Source organism: Athene noctua, chromosome 3, assembly GCF_965140245.1.
Source record: "Athene noctua chromosome 3, bAthNoc1.hap1.1, whole genome shotgun sequence".
Lineage (NCBI taxonomy): Eukaryota > Metazoa > Chordata > Aves > Strigiformes > Strigidae > Athene > Athene noctua.
In genome coordinates, this window is record NC_134039.1 from 81,205,624 (window position 1) to 81,227,631 (window position 22,008).

The 22,008-nt window shown below is 41.1% G+C and overlaps 1 protein-coding gene across 3 annotated transcripts in view; it reads right to left on the minus strand.

Annotated features, from left to right (window-relative positions):
• Positions 1–22,008, minus strand: part of CAMK1D (calcium/calmodulin dependent protein kinase ID) — a 227,004-nt gene that overhangs the window by 40,898 nt on the left and 164,098 nt on the right. For all 3 annotated transcript variants that reach the window (XM_074903490.1, XM_074903489.1, XM_074903488.1), the window contains exons 4-5: positions 6,328–6,466; positions 2,502–2,628 (exon numbers count right to left, since the gene is read on the minus strand). In XM_074903490.1, coding sequence (XP_074759591.1) covers positions 2,502–2,628; positions 6,328–6,466 — 266 coding nt within the window. The remainder of the gene's footprint in view (positions 1–2,501; positions 2,629–6,327; positions 6,467–22,008) is intronic.

Below are 22,008 nucleotides of genomic sequence, written 5' to 3' on the forward strand. Positions count from 1 at the left end.
CAAAGAGTTGAAAGGATATCCTAATCAGGGAAATTAGATAAAAATGACAGGGGGGACTGCATGCTTGCAAGTACTTGGGCACCAGACATGAGTTAAGACCAGGTCTACTACCAAGTCAGAAGCTTGTCCAGCACTTTGCGTGGCAGGATCCGACTGGATCCATTTCTGGAGATAAAGTATAAATAGTAGCAGATGCTAATGACTTCTTAACAGAGCCCTGGGTGCCTTTGTCTTGTGATAGGTGCCTAAGTTTCTTTCCAGTAATTTAAAAGCAGAGTGGTTAAAGTGGCAAAAATAATTAATTCCTCATAAAATCTTAGAAAATGGAGTGTTCTACATATCTTTAAAGAAAAGCACCAGGAAATGAGTTTTAAGTGATGGATCCCTGAGTGTTACTTCAACCCTAGGTAAAATGGATGGAGAAAAAAACCAAAAAGAGGTGACAAAGAGGACACTTCATGGGCCAACCCTGTGGCATGTGTCTGTCCCAATCCAGATGAGGACAAATCTTGATGTTGTGCCATTAGGAGGAAGGCCTCTTACATTTATTTGAGGGCATTAGGCAGGTGCTGCAAATTGGAGTGACGCTGGAAGGGATGAAAGCTTTCAGATGTGGGCAAATTGCAGACCATGTATGCAGAAGCCATGTCATCAGGTATAACACTCACAGAAGCCCATTTGTGGGCATCACCACAGTGACCGACAGCAAAAATTTTCTGTGCTTGGAAAATGTTGTCTGGGCAACCAATTATACTTTTTTTAAAAAAAAAGCATCACCGAAGAGGAGCTGTCTCTTGCGCAAAAAAAGAAATAGAACAAATATTTAGAGAGGTTTGCTTTATGAGAGAGGGGAAAAACTTCAGCACTTCAGAAATAAGCGGCCATGACCTCTTGAACTGTGATGAGTAAATCCTGTGTTCAGTAAGGTAACAACAGGCCTGGAAGCACTTGTGTAGCTATCAGTGCCCAGACCATGAGTAATGAGAGCTCTCAAACATCTCTGAAAGCACTACAATTCATGTCACATGCTCCAAGAGCTTCTTCTTCAAAATAGCAAGTTTTCTTATGTAAATGGATGTGCTGAGAGGCCATATGAGATCACTCAGTGCCCAAGCAGAGTCATGTTCCCTCATTTTCATTAGGCTTCAGAAAATATCATCTGAGCCTCCCTGTGTCTCGCAGACATATTCTAGTCAGTGCCCATTTCAGAACAAAATAAAACATGTTAATTAAGGACAGAAGAGCTGACAGCAAAAAAATTATGAAAATTGCTGTCTCAGCTCAATTCCTGCTAGTGATTTGGAAGATTTACAGTCTGGTGTGATTACACAAGACAGCTATTCAGGCTGTATACAGTGCATCCTGACTCATATCTCTTAAAATAAAAAAAAAATGATGGGTTGATGGCTTCACAATGGGAAACCAGAGAAATCTGCTCCTTTTCCTGACATTATCAGGATAGAGTGTGCCTGTGCAGTGTGAAGATAATGTCCAGAAAAAGGTATTGCTGGGACAAATCTGGATCACTGTGTTATCACCACATAATTTGTTTGAGTTCTTGTACCATGGTATCATCAGAGCTATGAAAACAGGTGAGGTGGCAGATGCAAAGGAAAAGGAGACTGACTGCTGAAAAACATCAAGTCTTCTCTGTTGGAAAGATCGGAGACAAATCTATAGCTGGGGAAGAGACTGTCATTTTAGTTTAATGGGTTTCATGGATACCCCAGAGATTAATTTTGCCATCTCAGCTGACTAGCTTGGTATTGTAGGAGGCCAGGCTGGATGCCTTGTGCACAAAGTGAGACTTTCATTTGCTCAAACAGACCCTGGCATCACCTGCCATGTAATTCTCACATTCAGTTACTTTAACTTTTTTAAAAGGATGCTCGTAAAGACACTGCTGATCAGTAGCCTGATACAATCACTACTGAATGGACAGAAGAGCAGAGAAGAAATGATAGGAAACAACTTGATACTGTCCAGGAAAGCCTGAGGATCTAAAGAGCTTTTGCATAATGACATCTAGGAGTCACTAACTTAACATGGTTGTAACAGAGGACGACTGAATATGTCTGAATAAATGTAGCTCTTTCATTTTACTGTCTTCTGTCAGGGGAATCTGGCAGATGTTATCCTTTATGATTAAAATAATATGTTAAATCAGGTAAAGCTTCTTGGTTTTATAGGTGCTTGCAGAATTTGAGGATATTCTTCATGTGCTCCTAACTTACCTACAGGCAGTGTCTTTAAGAAGACTCATTCTGCAAAGGATTAAAATCATGAAAGTAAATCCCACAAACCCTGAGCTGGATTGCAGGATGGGGACCCAAAGGAGAAGAGCACACAAGGCAGAGCACCAGCAAGTTCTGAAATCTCTGTTTCTCATGAACATCTGTAAAATCTCCAGTGGCACTGGAAAACAAGTATTACTCCCTTTTCACTATATGTCTGTATTGCAGCTGGGAAGAGTGGACGGACACTATAAGAAGACCTCTTACCAACATAGCCAGGAGTTCCGCAGGCTGTGGACATCACATCTCCTTTACCCTCCATCTTTGACAATCCAAAGTCACTGATCATGATTTTTGACTCTTCATCCTGGCTGTAGTAAAGCAGGTTCTCAGGCTAGAATGGAGAACAAAGAAAGTGGGTTTTGAATATGTAAGTCCAGTAACAACATCTGTTGGTTGATGAATTGATTTTATATAGTCCTTAGTTACATCATACACTAATATAGTTTTGTCCCCCCAAATCCTAAAGACTTGCTCTTACAACCTATATGGAGAACAGCTCCAGACTCCTGTATGGCAACTAATGGAAGAAGCTGACACCTTGACCTTTGAATAACTTTCCTAGGATAACAAACTTCTCCTTTGGTAACCCAAATAAGAACTAAGGCTCATCCCTTACTTGTGACATGTGTCTGACATATCATCACTTCAGAGTGATAAAATAGAAGGATTCACTTGAAGGCAGGTAAATACGGTCAATCCAGTTAATGTAATGAAAAATTTTTATACAGCATTTCAAAAAAAAAAAAAAAAGGAAAACAGCTGGTATGAGAGAATTTTTATATCTTCTCCACTGGAAATAAACTGTAATGAGAGAGGAAATGGCTTTATGGTTAACAGAGTTGCAGCAAGGATGTTTTAGCTAGAGCTGATTAGGGAAAAACGCTACATCACTAAGCACAGCAATTTCTTTATACTGAGAGAAAACAAGGGTCACTCCAGAAAACCCTGTGACTTTATACCAACATCAGACAGGTTGCTGCAGCGTATGCTACAGCATGACTATGTGTTTTGAATGTGCTACTGCTACACAGCAAAGCTCTAGCTAGGCACACTTCTTCCCCTACTTAATGTCTGGGCTAGCAAAAAGGTCCAGCAGCATCTGCTAGCACTGTCATACCCTGGGAGTAACGGGGTGCCACTGCATCACCCAGACCTTGGGGTCTTCATCTATAAAAGTGATGGATACCCAATGTTTCAGCATAACCCTGGTGTAGACTTCTTGCCCAGAAGCTGGTACAAATGTCCACCCGCATGCAACACATTTTGTTTGTCAGCCCACTGTGCGCTCCAGGAAATGGTGAGAAGTAGTTGCAGCCACACAACATCATCAAACTCCTTGGGACACATCCAAGCCTGGATTTGGGACGAGGAACAATTTCCCTGCAGCAGCACCAGTATCTATCTTCCCTCCTCCATCCTGTAACTTCTGGGGAAAGCTGGGATGAAGAAACACAGGGGGGTGATGTTGCCTTCACTCTTCTCTGAGGTTCATATTTAGCCTCAAGTGGATGTTAAAGCACTTTCTGGCTCCCTGGCCCCAGTGTTAGGACAAACAGTGATGGCTTTATCCATGGGAAACGATGGTCATGAGAAGATCTACAAGCTGCTTCCACAGCTGTGAGCCAGCTGGGACTGAAGCAGAAAGGGAAATTATTCTAGTTGAAAAAATAATTATGAAGTTGTACCATTTATGTTTCTTATGATACCTCGTAAGTCCAGTGCTTTAACTGGCTATTATAATGCTGACACTGTTTTCAGGCACCACGTGAGTTAGTTTTATGCCATGGTCTGTCCTTGGTTGGAGTTACTCCTGGTTGTTACTAGTGCACTTCTGGTCTGCTGAGGGGTTGGTAGAGTTAGTGTATTAAGGGAAAACAATTATTTCCTAACGGTTTCTGCTAATTCACCTCAGGCTCCCACTTACTCGTATTTAGTAAGCCCAAGAAACCCACCCATTTAAAACTTAATCTTGTTTAAAACCCCTTTAAAAGAAGTCTGGTTCTTCAAGCTGGTTAATTTTAAAAGTGTTAACAAGGTGGTTCGGTACCAAGCAAAGCTGCTTGAGCCTTTCAGTCCTTTTGTACATCCTGGACTCCCTGGACTTCATCTACTGCCATCTTTTGTTATCTGCTGCTGAGTTACTTAGATTAGAGACTTGGAGCCCAGATCTGCTTTTCCTAACTACACCAAGTACTATTTTGGTATCTGAATAACACATAATTACAATAAATAATTGTTATAGATGTTTCATGGGTTTTATTTTTATACAGTGGATTCTTTCCCAGAGTTTCATTTTGGGGATCACAATTTGAAACTTACACTTATATTGATACTTTGAGATCATAAAAAGCCTTATTATATCCCTATTTTTGCCATCATGGTATGTTTGTGCTAACAGAAATTCACAGCAGGTGTTCCTCATATACCATATTTTATGAGTCATTTTAACAACTGATATGGTACTGACAAAGACTTGCAAACAAAAGTAAGAAAAAGAGCTAGTCTTTGCCCCAAAATATGACTGGAAAAGGTTATTTTGACCTAAATTCAGCATGTCCTTACATAAAGTCTAGAAGTAATTTGCAGATTAATCCACTTCCCATTTACCAGGCCTCATATTTTATTATAGGAATTTTAAATAAGATTAATCTGTTTTAAAGTGAGAGCTACAGCCTTTCTTCAAATTATGAAGACAGGAATATTAAGAGCTTGTACAATGGAGTTTCTGAATTAAGAGGACTTGGACCTCCCTCCAAAAACATTGGTGGCAGAAAGAAGCCTGAAGTTATTTTCTACAAATTGAACTCGGGAGAAAGCTGGTTATGTTAAAATACTCAACAATGCTTCCATACTGAAATGTGGTGGAACTCTAATAAATATGAGAATATTTCTATGTACTTTAGTGTAAGAACATAGGGAACTGAGAGCAATACATGAAGGTTGTAGGAGATGGAAGTGCCTCCTTACAGAAAACCCAAGAAAACTTCTTTGTGGCTCTTGACTCCATTAATGTTCAGCAAGCCTTTACACAATATGACCTGTTTAGCCAAATTCCCCTCTCTTTACACGGGTATAGTTCAAAGCCACAACAGTAACATCCAAGGAAACTCCTGTTTGGAGCATGCCTTCAAAAACAGAAATGTTATTTCATTCACTGAATTCTTCATTTCTGGCAGTAAACTTTGGTAAAGCTCAGGAACTGAACACACAGTTTTCTTCTGACATTTATATCTTTTTCTACTGTCTTCTGCTAATTTATTATTTAAGATACTAAAGATGGGGAGGATTAGCTGTGTGTTAGGAAATCCAAGCCTTTCTGCTTATCTTAGTGACAGTTTAAGATATTGGAAGGAAACAATGCAGAAATAATGTTGGGGTTTTGGTTGCTGGGTTTTTTTGGGTTTTGGTTTTGGTTTTGGTGTTTTTTTTGTTTGTTTTTTTTGTTTTTTTGTTTTTTTTTTTTTTTTTTTTTTGTTTTTTGTTTTTTGTTTTTTTTTACCAGAAAATCTGAGAGTTTTTGATGTGATAACACAGTATAGCTGAGATGAAAATTATCTAAAACTCACATTGGCACACAATGTTCCTTAGAAGAATCCTTGCGGTTAGCAGTGTCTCCAAAAACACTGGTCCAAATTACATGATAGGAAAATATTCAACATTCCCACACTATTTATTGTTACTAATTATTATTAAGTAAAAGTAACTTTAGCACAGCAAATTTGCAAGATACTTTAGAGCCATAAACACATCCCAGTTAAGATGAGTTTCCTGCCTTAATGCAACATTTCAGGTCTTAATGAATTTTTTCCCCACATCATATGTGCAAAACTCCCATCGTCACACCATTGATTGTCCTCATTAAAACTAATTATGATGGAAGGTTATGAAGCCTTCAGAGCATCCCTCTTATGGTAAAATCTTACTGAAACAGCCAGTCCCAGTGGAAGCTGGATTTACATGTGTTAGACTCACATAATTACGCAACCTTCATTAACACTGCCTGGAGGACCGAGCCACACTGCGGTTGTACCTTGAGGTCCCTGTGCACGATGCCCATTCGGTGCAGGTAGTAGACGGCATCCAGGACCTGCCGGATCAGGGTGCTGGCGTCCTTCTCAGTGTAGAAACCTTTCTCAACAATGCGGTCGAAAAGCTCTCCCCCAGACACTCTGGAAAACATGACAGGACGCAGAAGTGTGAGGACATGCTTTGCAATGTGCTTTCCACCTCACTAAAGGATGGTGAAGGTCATGCCCTGGTCACAGGCAGTCCAAACACACATCCATCTGGAGCTCTGGGGGCTCTCCCACTGTCCCAACAAGCATTTGGTTTGGTTTTCTCATACTCCAACGACTGGTCATGCTTTAATGAAAAATAAAATCCATCACACATCAGAGAGTGGTCAAAGACTCACTAAAACTGGCAAAGGGAAATCACAACGATCCCCTAGCAGAGGCCAGGGGAGCAGACATGGGTTTCCACACTGTCCCACCCTAGGGAACTTTGCATAGGCAAATTCAGTCTGCTCTCCCTGCTGTGCTAGCCCACTGAAATTGTAAGGCTGCCTACCAGTAGGATCCCTTGGGATTCACTTTTCATTCCCCCAAGCAAGGCTGAGGTTTTTCCCTGGAGGAATGCCATTCTCCTTTTCCCACCAGTGAGTGAAATGCATACAGCAGTTGCTGCCAGTACCTATAGAGTGTTAGTTTATTAAATGACTCAGTGTCTCTGGCAATTTTAAATGCTCTCAGAGGTCCCCCCCTTTACTCATACATCTACATTCATTTATCAGCAGCCACAAACTCCTCAGGCAGAGCACGGCCTCTGCCCAGCACTAGTAGCAGACAGTTATTGATGAGGGAGAGCAGATTATCAGTGTAATTAATCACCAGATGACACAGATGGGGAAAGGATTCCAAACTCAAAGAGGAAAAAAAGTAAAACCTTGACATCCCACTATTTAATGCCTGCTATAGTACACTTTTCCTCTGCCCTGCTAGAAATAACACGTTCTGAACCCAATCTTAAATAAAGAATGGACACATTAAAACTCCCTGGAGGAGTATCTGGGGAAACAAAAAAGGAAAGAAATATCTGAGTAATTGAAATAATAAAACTGTCAGCAAAAAACTGCCCTACTAGGGTAAATAAAAGATTTCAATTTTAACAAGCAAAACCTATTAAAAAATAAAATGTATGCGATATGTTTTTTCAGCAAGTTGCACCACTTAGCATATCGTAAATAGCACAGTAAAACTTTCTTTAAAAACAAACCTAATAAAGGGAAAATAATAAATTATTACAGTCATTAAATACATATGGTCTGGGAGCTTGCCATTATATGAACACTAGGTAATTCAGACACTCCAAGCCATAATCTGCTTGAATAATGCCATGAAGCCACTTTCTAGGGAAGTTTGGAGCCAGAATGGGAGAGAAGGCTACTGCTAAAGATGAACACATTCGACTTTGAAAATGAAACACAACCTTGGAAGAAAAAAAAACAACAACACAGATAATCCTCCTATTAAGTGCTGGGCAAACAAACCAAATAGCTTGCTAAAATATTGGCATTAAACTGAAACTCTGCACTAAAGGTGAAGTTCACCCAGGGTCTGAAGTCCACCCAAGAGACCCCCTGGCCATACCAGCAGCCCTGGGGCTTGCTGCTTGCTGCTGGCAGAGAGAGGCTGGAGCAGCAGTGCTGGGCTGACAGTGGGGCAGGGGTAAGTCGCTGGTACTGTACTGAATTGGAGAGCCCGTGACTCCTGGCACAGCGGGGATAGAGGCATGGCAGGCTGAGGCTGCACCGCCAGAACTTGCATCACACAACAACCTGTGCTGAGACGACACCCTGAACGCTGCACAGAAAAACTTGAATTAAACCCCCTTCTTTCCTCGTTTCTCACAACAGGAGTTGCATTTCTCATCTATATAAATGTATATATACACAGGGTGTTGCTTCAAGCTCCTCTCAGCCCTACAGCCTTTGCCCAACCCATTGCGTGCCTTGCCAAGGGAGAATGGACACACCGCTGCCTCGCCGTTCACCGAATGCAGACAGTTTTATTGAATCTGGCTCTTATTAGCTGACTGTCTTTTTATATTTCCCCTGCAGCCCTTTTGTTTCCCGTGGATTGATTGCACTGAAAATTGAGCCCACGCAGTAATTAGTATGACTAAATACAGCACATTTCCCCATGAAAATGCAGTGCGTGCTGTTTTGCAATTTCATACAGTTACTTTTGTTATATTCAAGAGATGGACTGCTTTAGGAGATACTGATTTACATCACGTGCTTTCCTGCACAACGATTATCTCCTTCAATGTTTGCAGAGAGTACACTTCCACAAAAATTTTTTCATTAAAATGACAAAATTTCCCTCCATGCCAGCTCAATCCCTATCCCCCTTAAGCCTCATTCCTTAATCAAAAGCTTTTCTTAGTCAACTTTAGTCCAGTGGATCTACTGTACCCAGGCTCAATCTGTTTATAATTTTATTTCAACACATGGAAAATATTTGCAACCTCTTAAATGATGTATTGCAAACCAGAGTTTAATCCAAGGACTCAGGAGGAACAGCTGGTAAGTTTGCAGCCACTTGCTTATTCAGAGTGTCAACAGCATCCCAGGTACATGCAGAGAGTTGAGGGATCCGTGCTCTTATTTATTCGTGTCTTAACTTTGTGTAATGGTACATGGGATTTGTATTACATGTTTGCTGTCACCTATAGAGTCTCCCTGGTGCGGGAAGGAGTTATGGCTGGGGTTCACCTCCCAGGGATACTCTGTAACTTAGCACCCAAAGCCATGGCTACTTTCCATATGGAGCTTATGTCCATATGGCTTTTATCCTCCAAAATAGGGTTAACTCAACTGTAATGTCATTGGGAATGCCGTTCCCTGTATGGTGCCCAAGGACTGACATAAGTCAATGCTCTTCCAGGAGCAAACCTGCTAGGGCAGCTGTGGGAGAGCTCAAATGCTTTAAACTCATGGTAGAGATGTGGACTCTTTGTCTGAAGCTGGTCTTGATCCCTACTCTCTCTACCCTGTTGAGACAGGCCTTGGCACCTTGCTCTGAACAGACCTGGGCACTCACAAAGTGCAGCTGCAATTTCTTTGTTCGAGTCTTGGGAGAATTTTTTTTTTTTTTTTTTTTTTTTAACACCAGCATCAGCTTTGCGCTTTCTATGGCAATTTTGAGCAGTGCACAGGAGGCTGAGTTGAAACTGCAGGCAGTAAGAGCAGGATTAGGTCTTTGTCTTCAAGAAATTTAAGACAAAATTTTCTGACGAGAAAGAGAGGGTAGAAGGGGTTTCTCATTAGTGGAAGAGGACTGCTCCTGTCTTGCAGCTGGCACTGGCTCACAGAGTTGGACATACTGTCCCAAACAACAGCACAAGGAACCTTTTCCCCTGCTGATTTAAATCTTGATTCTCAGCAAAGAAAAAGTCAAAGGAGGAGTAGCCAAGTGACTTGAAAAGCATTTAACCCTGGGAACAGCTCAAGTGTCATGCTGCGATCCAGAGTAGCATTACCCCTGTCCAGGGACTCAGAGCTGGACAAAAATCAGCAAAGTGGCTGCAGCTGCATCTTCTGTATGGATGTGTGCTGGGACTGCCTGCAAGGTGTGTGCGGCTCCATCCCTTGGTCCTTGCTCGGCCACCAAACAGTGACTTTCCCCCGGTTCACCAAACAACATGGGGAGAGATCAGCACTTGGAGAAGGAGTTGAGCTGGGTGTCCACATCGCACATGGACACCACAGCATATGCCTTGCCTGGCTCCAGGAATATAGGAAAAAATTTAAAAACAATGCTGAGAAGATTAATTTAGTTTAGAATGAAAAACCCCCCAAATCCATCCATAAATATGAATACTTTTCACTTCTACTGTATCTTTTACCTGAGGATATGTGCCTTTAGTAGGTATCATTGACTAGCAACATGAGGAAGGCCAGAATAAACATTATTTTCATTTTCTCATTGCAGGAAATAGAGAAAGACAAAAACTCTCAGTCCTGACCCAGCGAAACAGCCAGGACATACAATAATGTCCTCTTCCACAAGCTCTACACCACTAAGAATCATAGAATCATATCATCATTTAGCTTGGAAAAGACCTTTAAGAACATCGAGTCCAACCATTGATCTAAAACTGCCAAGTCCACCACTAAACCATGTCCCTAAGTGGCACATCTTCACATCTTTTAAATACCTCCAGGGGTGGTGACTCAACCACTTCCCTGGGCAGCCTGTTCCAGTGCTTGACAACCTTTTCGGTGAAAAAGTTTTTCCTAATATCCAATATAAACCTCTCCTGGAACAACTTAAGGCTGTTTCCTCTCATCCTATCACTTGTTACTTGGGAGAAGAGACCAACACCCACCTCGCTACAACCTCCTTTCAGGTAATTGTAGAAAGCAACTCTCCTCAGCCTCCTTGTCACCAGGCAAAACAACCCCCGTTCCCTCAGCTGCTCCTCACAGGACTTGTGCTCTGGACCCTTCACCAGCTTCGCTGCTCTTCTTTGGACACTCTCCAGCACCTCAATATCTTTCTTGTAGAAAACTGAACACAGTATTTGAGGTGTGGCCTTACCAGTGCTGAGTACAGGGGGACAATTACTCCCTTAGTCCTGCTGGTCACACTATTACTGATACAAGAAAGTTGCGTTGCCATCAAAACCCAGATTGAAGAGGGGCAGTAGGATGCAACTTGACCATATGAAAAATAAGACAGAATCTGTGATTCTGATGGGGAGACACAGTTTGCAATCTGGTTCCAGAGTTTCCTGAGATAAAAGCTTCCAGATCTAGCATTTCATTAAGGAGACTTCATGTATCAGTCACACAGATGATGTAAAATCTGTCAGAGGATCTAGCCTGGTGCTGGAGTTTGCAATAAACTCTCACAGTCCTCTGGTCTGGGGTCAGCTATAGAAAATTTGCCCAGCTCTAATGAATATGAACAAGGAAACAGAGACAGATGTTAAAAAGAGAATTGGTGTCCATTGTTATATTTTTAATATTTTCTTTTCCTGGCTGGATTTGTAGATTTTGCCTCTTGTTTATTCCCAGTTTGGTGTTTAACTGTAGACCCAAACCTCCAGCACAGGCTGCCACACCGAGTGTCTCACTTTAAGACAGGTTTCAAAAAACTTTGAAAATGCCAGTGGTTTTGTGTACATGGATGAGCTACCACATTATTTAGGCTCTGCGTGTGTTCAGTGTTGGCTGAACACCCTGCACACAGAGTAAAAAAGACCTCACAGTCCTCATTATAGACAAAGAGGTCACTCCAGCAGTGTCCTAATAATTATTAAGGCTCTGTTCAAGGGTTGGTGTCAGTCCTTGTCACTACACAGTTTCTTGGGCAAGATGAGGAAACATTTCAGCATTAGTATTACACCCTTACTTTACAGTAACCCATTTTACCATAAAGTTCATCAGGAAAGAGCTAAACCTGCAAACAAAAAGAAAACAGCCCCTGCTGCAGGTAAGAAGGGATGTGATCAGCCTTTTCCTGAAGCAACCAATTCCGTTGCAGTACCATCAGGAAAGCAGAATGTGCGACGTTTCTACGAAACCTTTTGATTAATGATGATCACCAGACAAAAAACTCCCTCATAATTGAAGGCTCCTAAACTCATAAACACAAACCAAGAGCCATTCTCTCTGAATTTCTGATGTTTTTGCCAGCTGCAGGTCAGTCCACCACGTACCTGCCAGACCACCACCACAGCGGGGCTGCCTGGCGGGGGACATCCCTATGTATGTTAGCCTTCAGGTAAATAAATCCATGAATAAAAGAACAAATATATGCTGGAATGAAAAAGAATTTAGTCATATATTGATATTAATGTATTCATGTTACCCTTTCTTTCTCTTGCTGGTACCATCTGCGTGCACAGATATACCTTCTCATTTATTCAACCCTGCATCCCGCACTGTTATCAAGTGTAGGAACCTTTCTGCTTGTTTTAGGAACTTGAAAAATAACACCCTTTGAAATATCACTTTAACTTCTTGGCCATTTGGCCAAACATTGATGTTTTTCTTTTCTGTTTCTTTCGGAGTACAGGAAGGATGAAATTGTTCTGGATTGTTTACTGCTTGACTGTTTAATTGCTTTTTATAAAAAGACTTACTGATGAACTCATCAGTGGTAGACTTATGCAAAGAATCCCATCAAAGTTATTCAGAGTTTGTAGGCTTTTCTCTCCAAAAGTAATGTGAAGTTCACCATTGGACAAGTCATCAAAGCACCACCACGATGGGTTAGAAGAAGCAGTGTGGAAAGGCAGAGGTGTGCCTAGGGACTCATTGATACTGCTTAAACCTGTAGATTAGGGATGCCTGATGAAGAGGGCCTATTTCAGAAATTTGGAGCAGGAGGCATCCCAGGCCAATATGAAAAATAAGTTAAATATGAGCATTACCCTAAAATTGTGAATAGCTTACTGATTAGAAGTTACATGTTTACGGTTTTCTACAATATGAATCAGAAAAATCACATAACTCAGTCTTTGGGGCATAAAGCTGGAAATGTGAGGTGAGATAAGAAAGACTGAAGGGACCATTCCTGGGGAGTTCTGGCTTTGAGTATTACTCTTCTCTAATGAAGGAATTCTTATTCATGAAAATATTTCTATTTTAAAAATTTACTTTGTTTGTAATGCAGGGCTTTTCTGTTTGGCTTTAAACTTCCTTTGCATTGTGAAAATGCACGAGAACCGGAAAGCAAACCTGGCTGGAGGAATTAGTTGCCCTCATCTTATTGTTCAAATGATGCAACACATAAAAAGAAAATGAGTAAACAGATTAATAGCTTTTAGACCCAGAAAGGAACGTTATGATTATTCAGTCTGAACTCTTGCAAATATAAGTACATGATTAAAATTCTCCTTATACCCATAATCTAACGTGTTAATGAGGCAGGGACAGAAATTGCTATAGAAATACTGTATGTCCTACAGAAACTTGCCTTAGTCAGTATACAGCGGCACCGGCTTTGTCATTTGCAGCACATCATAAAATATATAGCTTGAACAAGGCAAGGACTTTCCTTGTTATTGTAGCTTTAAATCACTCCCCTTAAAATCTGATGGTAACATAAATACATGCTCCAAGGCCACCAAAAAAAAAAAAAAAAAAAAAAAAAAAAAAAAAAAAAGGATGTGGGATTAATTTTGGCTTATTTTTCTAGAATAAAGTTGTGTGCATGTGGTAGAGAAGGATGGATGAGTGTTAGCACCCTCTCCTTTGACAGTGCTGTTCAATGCAATGTTGCTGCAGGATTTATCCTGGGGGGCTGATGGTTCCTCAGCCCTTCATCACCACCGTGGTGATGGCTGCACAGAGGGCTGCCCCACAACCTGAGGGGTTGTTTTGGAAAAGTCTGGGCAAAAACGGTGTGGTCATCTCTCAGAATCAAACTGAGCAAACCACCTTTTTCCTTTCATTAAAAGGTTCATATGACATTTGCTGAGCAGTTGTAGTAAGGTTGTGCTTTGTAGAACAGACTTCTGTTTCCACTGGGACAAGAGCATAAAGTCTCTGGAAATCTCAACTCAGGAATGTAGTGTAGTTTGGCAGTTAAAATTTTTGAAGACATTTTTCTTCATAGAATCCCTACTGTGGAGCTCTTTTGAGGTCGCTGATTTTTTGAGGTCGATGCTGTCTTGTTTTATTAAAAATTTTATTCTGTATTCAAATATTCAATATTATATTCAAAATTTCCCCTGGTTTCATCAGCTGTAAAAAGTGTGACAGCACTAATAGCAACAAAATGACAAAGGACCTTAGGTTTTAAGTCTCTTGTAACTAAACCTTACTGACTGACAGCTTATGACAGCCCTTCAAATGCCAGCAGCCCAGTTGCCTCCATCTACACTTGTCCCATCAGGCAGTGGGGTGTGGAGGAGACCTAGGACCTGCCAGCTACAGCAATGCTCCCCCAGTGCTGCCATCACAACTTATGAGGCACGTATCTGTAGTAAAGCAACCTGCACTGATAACCCCACCACGCAATCAAATCCTAAGGGATGTTGTAGCAAACTTTCATATCTCTAGTGCTCTGCTGAGGTCTGCAAACACCATAATGAGCAGAAGACGAGCACATCTTTTTTCTAATCTTCCGAGCTCTTACAGTTTGATTGGCACCTCAACAGGAGCCAAGGAATCATCTAGTATTAGCAACTGGATCACACCCCAGTGTGCCATTTTAAAAAAGACCTATGGAGGGTGGTGAAACACTGGCACAGGTTGCCCAGAGAGGTGGTAAATGCCCCGTCACTGGAAACATTCAAGGTCAGGTTGGATAGGGCTCTGAGCAACCTAACTGAATTGAAGACATCCCTGATCATTGCAGGGTGGTTGGACTAAATGACCTCTAAAGGTCCCTTCCAACCCTTTCAGCTGTGTCCACCATGTCAGTCAATTGTTTGATGTCATCACATGGGAATCCATACATACAACGGACTCACCACAGATTTCATTGGGAAAAAATCCACCATTTAAAAAAAGTCACTAAAATATGCACAGTATGCATTAAATAACTCAAAAGCTTAATTTTAAAGAAGCAATTACTCCCTGATTTATCCGTTTCCTTATGTGAGATGTCAGTAAATCAGCCCAATCACTCTTGCTCATCGTAACATATATATATATATTTATCCACATGCAATTTTATTGCCTCAACCTTCCTCACTTTGCTTCTCGAAAACGGAAAGTAGAGCTCTGTAGACAAACCACAACAAAAAAATATGTTTTCCAGTATCTGAGGGCTGGAACAACGTTTTCCTAACTGCTGTCATATTCCTCCAGCTCTCCATAAAATAAGCAGATAGTTAAAATCTGGAGGAGATTCCTCACCTGACAGCAATTTAAAAGTAGGTCAAGTTTCAGCACTAATAGGTTGAGTTTGTTTTCCTTTTGACTTGTTTTCCAATGGAAACCAACCTCGATGTCCTGCCAGCATTAACTAGGAAGAACAGACCTAAAAATAATGAGAAGCCATGTCTCTGAAAATGGATACTGTAAATTATGCAGTGTATAGTAAACAATTATGAAATATAAGATGAATGCAACACTAAGAATTATCCTAAATATCTAAAAGGACCACAGAAAAGTACAGTAAAGTCACTCCCAGCTGGAGTTTAAACAGCCCAGCTTTTCTGTGAATAACACTTTATAGAAACTTGTTTTTGTGTGTATATTCCTCTTTCTGAGTCTGATTTTCACATGCTTTCTCACAAGCTTGCAGGCAGATGTGATCATGGAAATAACCGAGGTTAAGATAATATTGAGTAATACTTGCCTCAGTGCAGAAAGAGCTCTGAAGCTCCTTATATCACCTGTATCTTGCATAGTTTTTTGGGGTTTTTTTTTGCTTTTCTGTAGGATGTACAACTTTGAGTTGTTCCTCTGTCCTAGACAAACACAACCAAGGAAAATTTACTTCAAACCAAAAAAAAAAAAAGAAATGCCGTCAACTGGTCAAGATATGCTGTTGTAAAAATCAACTTGTCAAGCAGTTGGTATAAACAATATATAGGGAGCTAAATATTAAAACCAAATAGACCAACTTAACTCTAAATTATACAGGTATCTTGTTTTATCAAACTGTTACAACAACTATATATATTTAAAAAGTCATTAATGTGATCTTTAACTTTTGAGAAAGTATGAAGAAACTTGCAGACAACTGATAGAGAAAACCACAAAATTGTAGTTGCTTCTAATGAAGCATTTCTTAAGAAATCTGAAAGTAACTAAAGTAAAAATCAGGAAATAAATGTTGGAGTTATTAAGGACAGTTCTCCAAAATGCTCTGTGGCCATGAAAAAACAAGCAGAAGGTTTGGGAGAAAACTGAGTGTAAAGGAGAAAAACATTTGTCCCCCTAAATACCTATGGTGCACTCACACCTTCAACATTTTTGACAAAATTCATCTCACCCAGTCTCGCAAGTCTACAGAATAAGTACCCTTATGAGAGCTACCACCCTCATCTCCTTCAGCCAAGACAAGGAAGGAGGCATTTCTAGGGTGTGATGTTGCTAAGAGCACACTTCAGGGTGTGAGCAACAGAAATGTCCATTTCTGTGTTCATTCAGACAAATCCCACCTTCATGAGCTTTATGGAAAAGATGCTTTTGCCAAAAATATAATCAAACTTTGGAAAGTGCAGGCAAGAAAAGCAAGCAGGACCAGAGAGCTTCTCCATGAAAAGAGAGATCACCTTTACGAAGAAAAGAGATGACAGAGGAGATACAATAGTGCTCTACAAAATCATGAAAAGGATGGAGCATGGAAAAAAGAAGCATAAGGAATTATTTCACACCACAGATGAGAAATGGGGGACCTAATGGAATTAGCAGGTGGTGGATTTAAGGCAAAAGCCTTTGTCATTTGAGGAGCAATCCTGGAATAGATGAATCCTTGGTATGACCCAATAAAATGGCGCTCATATTCTTATGTTTGTGCTCATCAAATTAATTATTTAATAATTCACTCGTCTCTTGTCTGAATGTGCATATCTACATTAAGGGAGTCTTTTGATTCATTCACTTAAAATCAAATATGACAGATTCATAGATTTTAAAGCCATTACGATAATCTAATCTGACTCCAGACAAAACAAAGATTGTACAATTTTTGCCTCAGATCCATAGCTCCTGGCTGGACAAAAGACTATCATTTAGCAGTGTAGCCAGGCTTGACTTAGAAGATACCACTAATCCCTTGTCTGCTTTGTCCAGTGGTTAATTACACACACTGACTAATTACATTGAGTTTTTTTTCCAGTGATAACTTCTGATAGCCTGTCATTGGATCCTTTTCAACACTGACTGCAGACTCTTTAGCTATATTAAAGCAATCTTACTCCTTTTAGGTTTTGGTAACTTCATTTTTTTCTGCTTCTATCTGATGTTTCTTTCTGATAAAATTAAATTCAACAGCTAATTTCACAGCCTCTGTGAAGAGCTAACTAGAAGCTGAGTGCAGACACAGCGATGCTCATTTCCAGTTCTCCATTTGGAAACTTAAATTACCATGTTAAGTATCTTCGCTTATATCTGCATCAGTAACGATCTGGCCATTCCTGGACAGGATATGGACCAGTACTAAGTATCTGTATTTCAATACTGAATCGAGTATAATCTAAATAGAATATAGAGTTTCCAATTACTACTCTCTTCTGAACATAATTCTTTCAGTCTACTATATCTTGTGATGTTTATCTTACCACTGTTCAACCAAGATATCCCTGTTTTCCACAGCAGAGAGTGAATTTCCCCAATTTTGAGCGGTATAGAGATACCAAATGGAATTCTTAATGCTCAGATGCAGTCTCAGCTAAATAAAACTTATGTGACTGTTTAGAGCAATATAATATCCTTAGCTGGTAAATTCAGTTTCCACTGGAGCTGCAAGGACACTTGTAAAATCATTGGAAGAACCAGGAGGAACAGGTATTGAATTTGGAAACCTCAGGATTGAACACAAGTTGATTAATCTTCTGCCCAGTCACCTCTAAAGAGGGACAGTGGACAGAGGCCACGGTGAGTGAGGATGAGTGGCATACACAACCAGATCAAAACTGTTAAAAGCAGTTCATGGCAAACACACCGGTCTAAATCCCCCTGCTCCAACCCCACTGCAATCCATGAGGCTGAGCACACCTTGCTATGTATCACCTGAGACTTTCCTCTCACCTACCTTATTAATCACTGTTTTTCACATTACTCATTCTTTTCCAGCTCCGTGCATGAAGCCTGTGAGTGGACGTGATTCATGATGTTGCTTATGTATTGCTGACAAGCCAGAAACAGCACTCATGATTAAAGCTTCATGTTTATTTGCAGATCGCCAGCTGCCTTCTCCCATTAGCAACAGCTAATTTCCAAGCTGTGCCCTTTGCACAGATAAGGCACAGCAGGGACCAGGAAGACCTGCTGATTTATTGTGGTTTGGCTGGAGGGTGGGCAGCACAGATATTCTCTCACGGCCTTGAGGGAAGATTTATGATGTACAAAAGAGGCAATTTCTTAAAAAAAAAAAAAAAAAAAAAAAAAAAGGCATCTGGTCCTAATTCCTGATATTTTCCAAAAAACCCAGGAGTCAGGCATGTGAAGCACCAAGGCTCATGTGATTTCTGCTCTTCAGAGACCATGGGATGAGCTCCTCGAGGAGATGTTGTCCGCTGCATCCCCTCAAGAGATGGGAGGAATGAGATGCCACCAGCAGCCAAAGAAGCAAGCAGGCCAGCAGAAAGGACAGCCTCCCAAAATGCTGGGAAACCACAAGTGAAACTAGCTGGGCATGGAGAGGACAGAAAAGACAATCCTGCCAACACCCAGTGCTCACTCAGTCCATGTTGGCTGCCTGACACTAACACCAGGTACCACAGCCACAGATTTACTGGTTTTATTCTATGCAGTAGCTGAATTTACTGCCTTTTGAAAGAAAAAAAAAAAAAAACAAAACACCACCTTTCCTGAAGGGAAAGTATTTGTTAAAAGATATATTAGAATCATAGCACACAAAAGAGAAAGTTTCCAGAATGTCCTACATAAAACAAACGTGCCCCGGGGCTTATTTTAATAATTCCTCAATTATTGCCTTACTGGTGGCTGATTTAGTCCAGGCCGTTGAGAAGTTTCTAATGGAAATCATCAATTCATCATGGAGACAACTTCCAAGAATCTAATCATACAGATGAAAACAGACACGTTCATGCTAATAACGAGGACTCCAACAAAAGAAAGAAGATTTTATGTATCTGTTATTTTTAAAGGTAGCTATTCGCTCCTGCATCAAAAAAAACCTCAGGCTGGCTGAGTGCCAGGCATTCTGGTTTTTACTGGGACTGTCCCATGGCCTTGGGAGAGATTTTAAATATCCACTTACACATTATTGCTCTAAGGCTGATGTCTATTATAACACTTTACACAGTTGCCTTGACAGAGAAAACAAAAGTCTCCAGCTAACTCTTCGTTAATCGACACAAATAGCTCCACAGTAATTTTATTTTCAAGACAGAAGCACAAATCAATGCCAACAAGCAAACTTATAGTTCATGCTCAGTATTTTAGGAGTCTATTGCTGTGTCTATTTCCATAATATCTTTTAATAGGTGAATTAGTGACAAACTAAAAGCTGATGTTTGAAAAAAGCAAAACCATGATTGATACATCAAATAGTCAAAGTTAGCTGGAAAAACAGAGAAAAGCTGAACCGGATCACCTTAGATGCAGTAATTCATGGGAACTACACTCAGCACCAAAAGCTCAGTACAGCACATTTCAACAGCAAAGAGCTGGGTCATCTTCCTAAAGTCAGACCATCAAGTGTGTGGACGGCAGTGGCACTGGGGCATGGCACAGTGACACTCATCTCCATCCTACTTGACAGCACGACAAAAATCCCCCTTCCAGGAGTGACACTCCAAAGGCAGCTCCTTGGAAGCACCACCCCAAAGCAGAGTGGGCAAAGAGTGAGGACGTGGTCCTCAGTTCCCTCAAGCCCTCCAGTCTCCAAAGCATCCAACAGGACTATCCCGAAGCCTCAGAGATAACTTGCTGCCTCCTACTACTTGCCACGCACAGTGCACAGCTCTTCCTTGAACTCGACCTCCTGGGGACCATAAAGGATATAATTCCCCCATGTTTCACATTTCATATTTAAACTGCCCTATAAAATTCCATTCATGAACAAGCCCCAAGCAACAGCAAAAATACGAGCTGTAAAACTGAACAGCTTCAGATTACAGCCATCAAACTGCTCCTCCCAGCTCAGCTTTGCTGCTCTTGGGGAGGCCCACGGCAGGAGACGACCCCAAGAGTGTGCTTTCTGCCAGGCACGCTGGGCACAGAGGAGGTACAACCCAGCACACATGCTTTGGCATCCACTTCTGGGGGATGCAAAGGGTTGTGCTGATGGGCACAATGCTGAGCTGGTCTGAACTGCCACTGTAACAACTCAGTACATCCCATAGGGAATCCTCACCATTACTATTTAATTGCTGTCTACTTAATTTGCCCAGTATAGGACCTGATAAGATTTTGTGCATTCCTGCTGACAAAACAAGACCTTATTACTTCATGGATTCAGTTGTGATTTAAAAAATGTCTTTAATATTCCTTTTACATTCTATAGGGATACTCCTAATTGCCAAAACTGGCTCCTTAGCATCCATTGTATATGTTATAAACACGGTTGTGTGAAAATTAAAATCAAAAGCTCTTCCTCCATCCCACATCAAAACTAATGATTAGATTAAACCTAAACAATAATCTAGCAAATATAACACTCCTCATGCTCTTGGGCTGTGTGATTTATACACTAAGAACACCAGGGAGGTTAGAAAACTGCTGGACTCTTAGAGCTTTTTGCTAATATGGTAGTTAAAGTACACTGCAAAATCTCATGGACAAAAATGAAATACGGATTTTGGCTGCAGGGCTCACAATTACTGCACAGCGATTCCAAGTGTCCTGCATTTGGTAATAGCATCTGAAAAGCGACGGCCAAATACCATGTGGGACAGACCCAGAGATGTTGGTGGTGTTGCACTGATTAAGCAGTAGAGGATTTTACCCAAATTGAGTTAATCTGGGGTTTGTCAAGGAAGCAAGCCCGCATCCAGTCCAATCAGCAGTCATCCTAAGATTATGAAGGACATGGCAAGGTAGTGATACAATTTGTATAGCAGAACAATTAGTTTGAAGTGACTTTTATTCTGGTACGGACTATATCTATAGAAAACTTGTCTACAGTAGCTCCTCCAATCACTGTCCAGTACAGATGAGATCTGAGCATCACAAAGCCTGCCCAATGCACTTAGCTGAAGAATGCTCCTTCTTCAGTTTTAAAAGAGCCTGTGCCTTGTATGTGCATATAACACGAGAGAGGTTTTGTAGGATCCCAGCTTTTGTCAAGCAGTTGCAACCTAGCACCTCCAACCCTGCACACTGATGCACAAGTATTAGGGCAAAATTATCCGTGCAACCGGTTATGTGCCTGAGAGTGATTTTGAGATTGAAAATAGAGGTAACAGTACTAAAACTCGGTGCCCTCAGTCCAGGCACTGATAGGGAGGCACTGAGTCTCTCCAAGCCAATGCATTCAAGTCAGTAAACTGCTATTATGCCGGTCCAAAGGAAGAGACCAAAGAAAAGAGATAAGAAGGTAAATATCTGCAGCTAGATGTTCTACCTCTCGCTAATCAGGCAATCTTTGGTTGCCTGCATACCAAGCAAGGTTTCACTAACACCAAACATGTCAAAGAAATTAATATTACTGCATTAATTATATCTGATATTCACAATATGAATGCTACCACACACCCCCATAATTCTCTCCAGGAGCTCTGTGCCAGTGGGCAGGGAGATGTGAGACATGCAGGATCATTGCACTCCCCTGCAAACACAAAAGCATGGCCAAGGCAAGAGCTTCAACTAAGGGGAGCTGTGTGTAACCTTTGCTCTGCCACTGATTTCCTCTGCAAACTTGGCAAGTCGCAGAAGGATGAATCTAAAAAGGGACTTAGGTCCCTTGAGGAGGAATTAGGCATCTATGATCAAACACATGGTTCGGATAACCCAGGTACTGCTGCTGCCAAGAGGTCAAGACTTGCCATGCAGCCAACTGTGAGCAGCAAATCTCCCAGGACATGGGGCACAAATTCCGCTTCCTGCTCCAGC